At 48.8% G+C, this 4586-nt stretch overlaps 1 protein-coding gene across 1 annotated transcript; it reads left to right on the top strand.

The window, feature by feature from the left end:
- Positions 1–2517: 2517 nt before the first annotated feature.
- LOC112094377 lies at positions 2518–3443 on the top strand. Its single transcript, XM_024175063.1, has 2 exons — positions 2518–3040; positions 3124–3443. Exons 1-2 carry the CDS (start codon positions 2518–2520, stop codon positions 3441–3443), a joined length of 843 nt encoding a protein of 280 aa, XP_024030831.1.
- Positions 3444–4586: the final 1143 nt, after the last annotated feature.

The following is a 4586-nucleotide window of genomic DNA, read 5'->3' as shown; positions in this document are numbered from 1 at the left end:
AAATATCAGTTATAATATAATAAAAAATTACAATTATATTATATTGTATTATATTATATTATATAATCATTATTATATTATATTATAATTAATACATTATATAACCATAATGTAATACACTATAATATATAATAATATTATAATTATAAGATTATATTAATATTTAATTATATTAATTATTATCAATATAATTATATCAATATAATATAATATAATAATATTATTGTAATATAATTAATATAATAAATACAATTATATCAATACAATATATTATAAAATAATAATTATAATATCATATTATAATTATAATATTATATTATTGTGTGGGAAAATGTGACGGACGCGTGGACAAAGTATATCGCGACACGTGGCCTTAATTAATCCCCACCAAGCAAGGAACCCTCGACGCTTGCAGACTCCTCCTATTCTGCTGCGAAGGCCCAAGGACGAAGTCCAAGTTAGGGCGACGATCCTTTATGGCGTCGACCGATTGCGCCGTCGACGCTAAAGGATGAAGATCTCTCGACCGCAGAAAGGGCCATCGAAGAAGGCGGTTGGGCTAAGACGGTGCTGATGACGAGGGGAACGTCCTTTAGAGGACGTAACGGGTTACGTGCAGAAGTGGAGGTGGTCTGCAAGCATTAATTGTGAGCTATCAGACCGCTCCCACAGAGGACAGGAAAGTATTACGGAGAAGCACAGAGCCGTAATAGAAGACTAATTAGCTGAGTGAACAGTGCTAATTAGTGGGCTACGTCTAGGCCTACCGAAGGAGGGCACTTGAGTGCTTCTAGCTGTGAAGGAAACCCCCTGAGCGAAGGAAGCCCAATATAAAAAGGGAAAGACCCCCAGCAAGCGAGGGGGTTCAAAAAACTCTATCTGAGAACAATTATTGTAAATTGTAATTTACCCAAAAACAGAGAAATACAAGATTACAATGGATGTAGCTCAAAACTTCATAGAGTGAACTACTATAAAATTTCCTTGCGTCATTTATATATGCGAGATTTAGTAAATACACGCACACTCATATCCATCAATTCCTGATACGTTAAACTACACTCACACGGCCGGTAATCCGAGGGGAAACCAAGAGGTAATCCGGTCAGTTTTTTGTTGGCGAAATTTGACCGTCAACAATTGGCGACTCCACTGGGGACCGAAAGCGTTCGACCCCCAACAACATAGTGATAAACCGCCGCCCATCCAGGGAATATCGGGATGGAAGGAGATCTACGCCCGGACGGAAACGAAGTTCCACCTCCAGACGCGCCACGGCCAGATCCGATGCAGATGCAGGCCCAACTGACCACTCTAACCGAGCTGGTACGTGGGCTAATGACTGTGGTGGAGCGCTTAGATGGAAGGAACTTCATGCTGCCATTAGAAGATGCCCCGATGCCGCAGGGACCCGCCGTGGCCGGAGATCCAAACCGCGGCGACTACCCACCTATCCAAGAAAGAACCGGAGATAGTGAGAATCGCCGGGGCCATCCTAGGCCTCGGCCTTCCCAATCCCCCGGCAGCCGTTTAGGGGCCACCAGACTCCGAGCTCCCGAGGACCGGGTACCAAGAGGCCCAGGAAACCCCGAGATACTATCTCAGAATCCAGGTGGAAACCCGCCAGGAGACTCAGGCTCAGTGCAGGCAGGCGGCCAGGCCCGAGGCGAACCCAACGTTCAGAGGGCAGAAGCATCAAGAGTAGCCAGCTCGGCCATTTCGACAGAGGAAGCACGCGCCATCATGGAACGTATGGCCAGCCTGGAGCAAAAACTGACAGGGGATGTGGTGGGCCTAAAAAAGAATATAGGTCGTGTGGTTGAGGTGGTAAATGTCGATATCACGCCCAATCGCACACATGACCATCCATTTACCGAAGAAATAATGGCGCCCCCTCTCCCCGATAAATACAGGTCGCCGTCAATCCCGCCATATGATGGGCGAGGAGATCCCGACGACCATCTGGAGATGTACACTGGGCACATGCTCTTACACGGTTACGCCGAGGAGATCATGTGCCGAGCCTTTCGAAACCATTTGACGAATTCAGCCTGGAGGTGGTTCCGAAAGTTGAGGCCAAACTCTATCTCGGGCTGGGACGAGTTGAAGGAAGCGTTTTCCCTCCAATTCATAGGGGTCAAAAAGAACGTCCCCCCAAAGCAGAATCTGACGATGATATACCAAAAGCCAAACGAGTCACTGAGGGAATGGCTCGCAAGGTATGGGGAAGTTGTCGCCGCCACGATGGACATAACAAATAGAGAAGCCTTGATGGGGGCCTTATCTAGCATGAAGAAAATTACCCCGTTCAAAAGAGAGCTAAACCGAAAACCTCCGACCAGCTATAGGGAATTTTTGGCGCGAGCGCAGGGGTACATCAACGCTGAAGAGGCGGACGCGAACGACCCCGAGCACCGGACCAACAAGAATAAAGGAACCGAACAAGGGTCGGCGCCTGCGAAGCAGGATGGGAAGAAGCATTGAGGCAGAGGAAACGGAGACAAGCAGCCCGCCGCAATGACGAACGCTCTGGAAGCCAAAAAGCCGAGACAAGAGGATACCCGTAAGCCTCGACTGTTCCAAAAGTACGATTCCTACCATGAGTTAACGGTAGGAGTCGAGAAGGTCTTCAACCAGGTCAGCCGCGGGAACTTGCTGCGCCGACCAGAAGCAATGAAGTCAGATCCCTGCCGAAGGAATCAGAAGAAATTCTGTAGGTTCCACGGCGATGTCGGCCACCACACCAAAGATTGTGCCGACCTCAAGGACAAAATCGAAAGAGTGATCCGCGAAGGAAGGTTACAAGAATTCAGGGCCGAGCGAAGACCCCGAAATGACGGCCATGGTGGGCAGAATGACGGTCGACGCCGAGAGGAAAACCAGCGCCCAGAGGATCGCGAACCCGTCGGTGTCATAAGGACTGTCTTCGGTGGTCCCTATATAGGAGGAGACTCAAGGAGGTCTCAGAAGGACTACGCCCACGAGGCCAGGGGGTTTATTAGGAGCGATTCTGGAGCGTCTCCGCTACAAAGATCCCAAGGTACAGCCACACCGATGTGGCTTCTAACGAGGATGACGCTAGTAGGGTTTATTTTCCCCACAACGATGCCTTGGTGGTGGAAGCCATGATAGGAAACCACACTGTGTGCAAAATCCTGGTGGACAATGGGAGCTCGGTGGACCTCCTATACTCCGATTGCTTGGAGAAAATGGGGATCCAAAAGGAGCAATTGGAGAAAACCTCCAGGCCGCTATATGGTTTCATAGGCGACTCCGTCCTCCCCCAAGGGACCATCCGGCTACCCATAACCGCCAGAGAGAAACTTCGACAGGTAACCACAATGGCCAATTTCGTGATCATAAAAGGAAGCTCCCAGTACAACACGGTAATCGGGAGGCCAACCCTCCAAGCGTTAAGAGCAATAACCTCCGTCTACCACTAAAAGGTCAAGTTCCCCATCCAAATGGTGTAGGGGAAATGAAGAGCAACCAGTATGAAGCAAGGATTGTGTACTCTGACGCCCTACGCAGATATGACCAACCAGGAAGATAGGAGACAAGGGTGGTTCACCAAGGCCTTGTCGAGGATATAGATCCCCAGATCCAAGAGGAAGTCACATGGTCTCAACCTGTTGAGCAGTTGGTGGAAATCCAAGTTGGTGAAGGCGAGTCCACCAGAGTGCTAAAAGTGGGCTCAGGCTTACCCCATCACTTAAAAATGAGATCGAAAACTTCCTCAGGGAGAACCTAGATGTCTTCGCCAGGAATCATTCTGACATGGAAGGGATCGACGCCGAGGTAATGTGTCACTCCCTAAACGTCGACCCCTCATATCCACCCAAATGACAAAAATGTCGGCTGATGAACCCCGAGAGGTATGAGGTGCTGAAAGAAGAGGTCGACAAGCTGATCAAAAATGGGTTCATCAGGGAGTCCCATTATCCTCGTTGGGTATCAAACCCCGTTCTAGTGATCAAGCCAAACGGGAATTGGAGGACATGCGTTGACTTCAACGATCTCAATAAAGCCTGCCCAAAGGATGGCTTTCCACTCCCTCACATAGACCAGATGGTCAACGCCACGGTGGGACATGAGATGCTGAACTTTATGGACGCTTACTCCGGATACAACCAGATCTCCATGCATTCAACCGACGAGGAGAACACATCCTTCATAACCGACAAGGGCCTCTACTGCAACAAAGTAATGCCTTTCAGCCTAAAAAATGCAGGGGCTACCTACCAGAGGCTTGTGAATAAAATGTTTGCTCAACAGCTCGGCAAAACAATGGAGGTTTATGTTGACGATATGCTAGTAAAAAGTACCAGGGCCAGTCATCACGTCAATCACCTAGGGGAAATGTTTGGTGTGCTAAGAAAATACCACATGAAACTCAATCCTCAAAAGTGCGCCTTTGGAGTTGGGTCGGGAAAATTCCTCGGCTTTATGGTCAGCAACTGGGGATTGAAGCTAACCCCGAGAAAATCAAGGCCCAACAGGATAAGCGGTCCCCAACAAAGCCGTATTGGGGCCGTCACGGGGCCGCCCTGGGGCCGTATTGGGGCCGTCCCAGGTCCGTACCGGGG

The sequence above is a fragment of the Morus notabilis genome, unplaced genomic scaffold (genome assembly GCF_000414095.1).
Source record: "Morus notabilis unplaced genomic scaffold, ASM41409v2 Scaffold25, whole genome shotgun sequence".
Taxonomy (NCBI): domain Eukaryota; kingdom Viridiplantae; phylum Streptophyta; class Magnoliopsida; order Rosales; family Moraceae; genus Morus; species Morus notabilis.
This window is presented reverse-complemented; position numbering and strand designations above follow the sequence as displayed.

Coding starts and splice junctions, on each gene's coding strand:
- LOC112094377 (XM_024175063.1), top strand. CDS start 2,518: ATGACGAACGCTCTGGAAGCCAAAAAGCCGAGACAAGAGGATACCCGT. Junction 3,041..3,123: donor TCCGCTACAAAGATCCCAAG/GTACAGCCACAC, acceptor TGGTGGTGGAAG/CCATGATAGGAAACCACACT.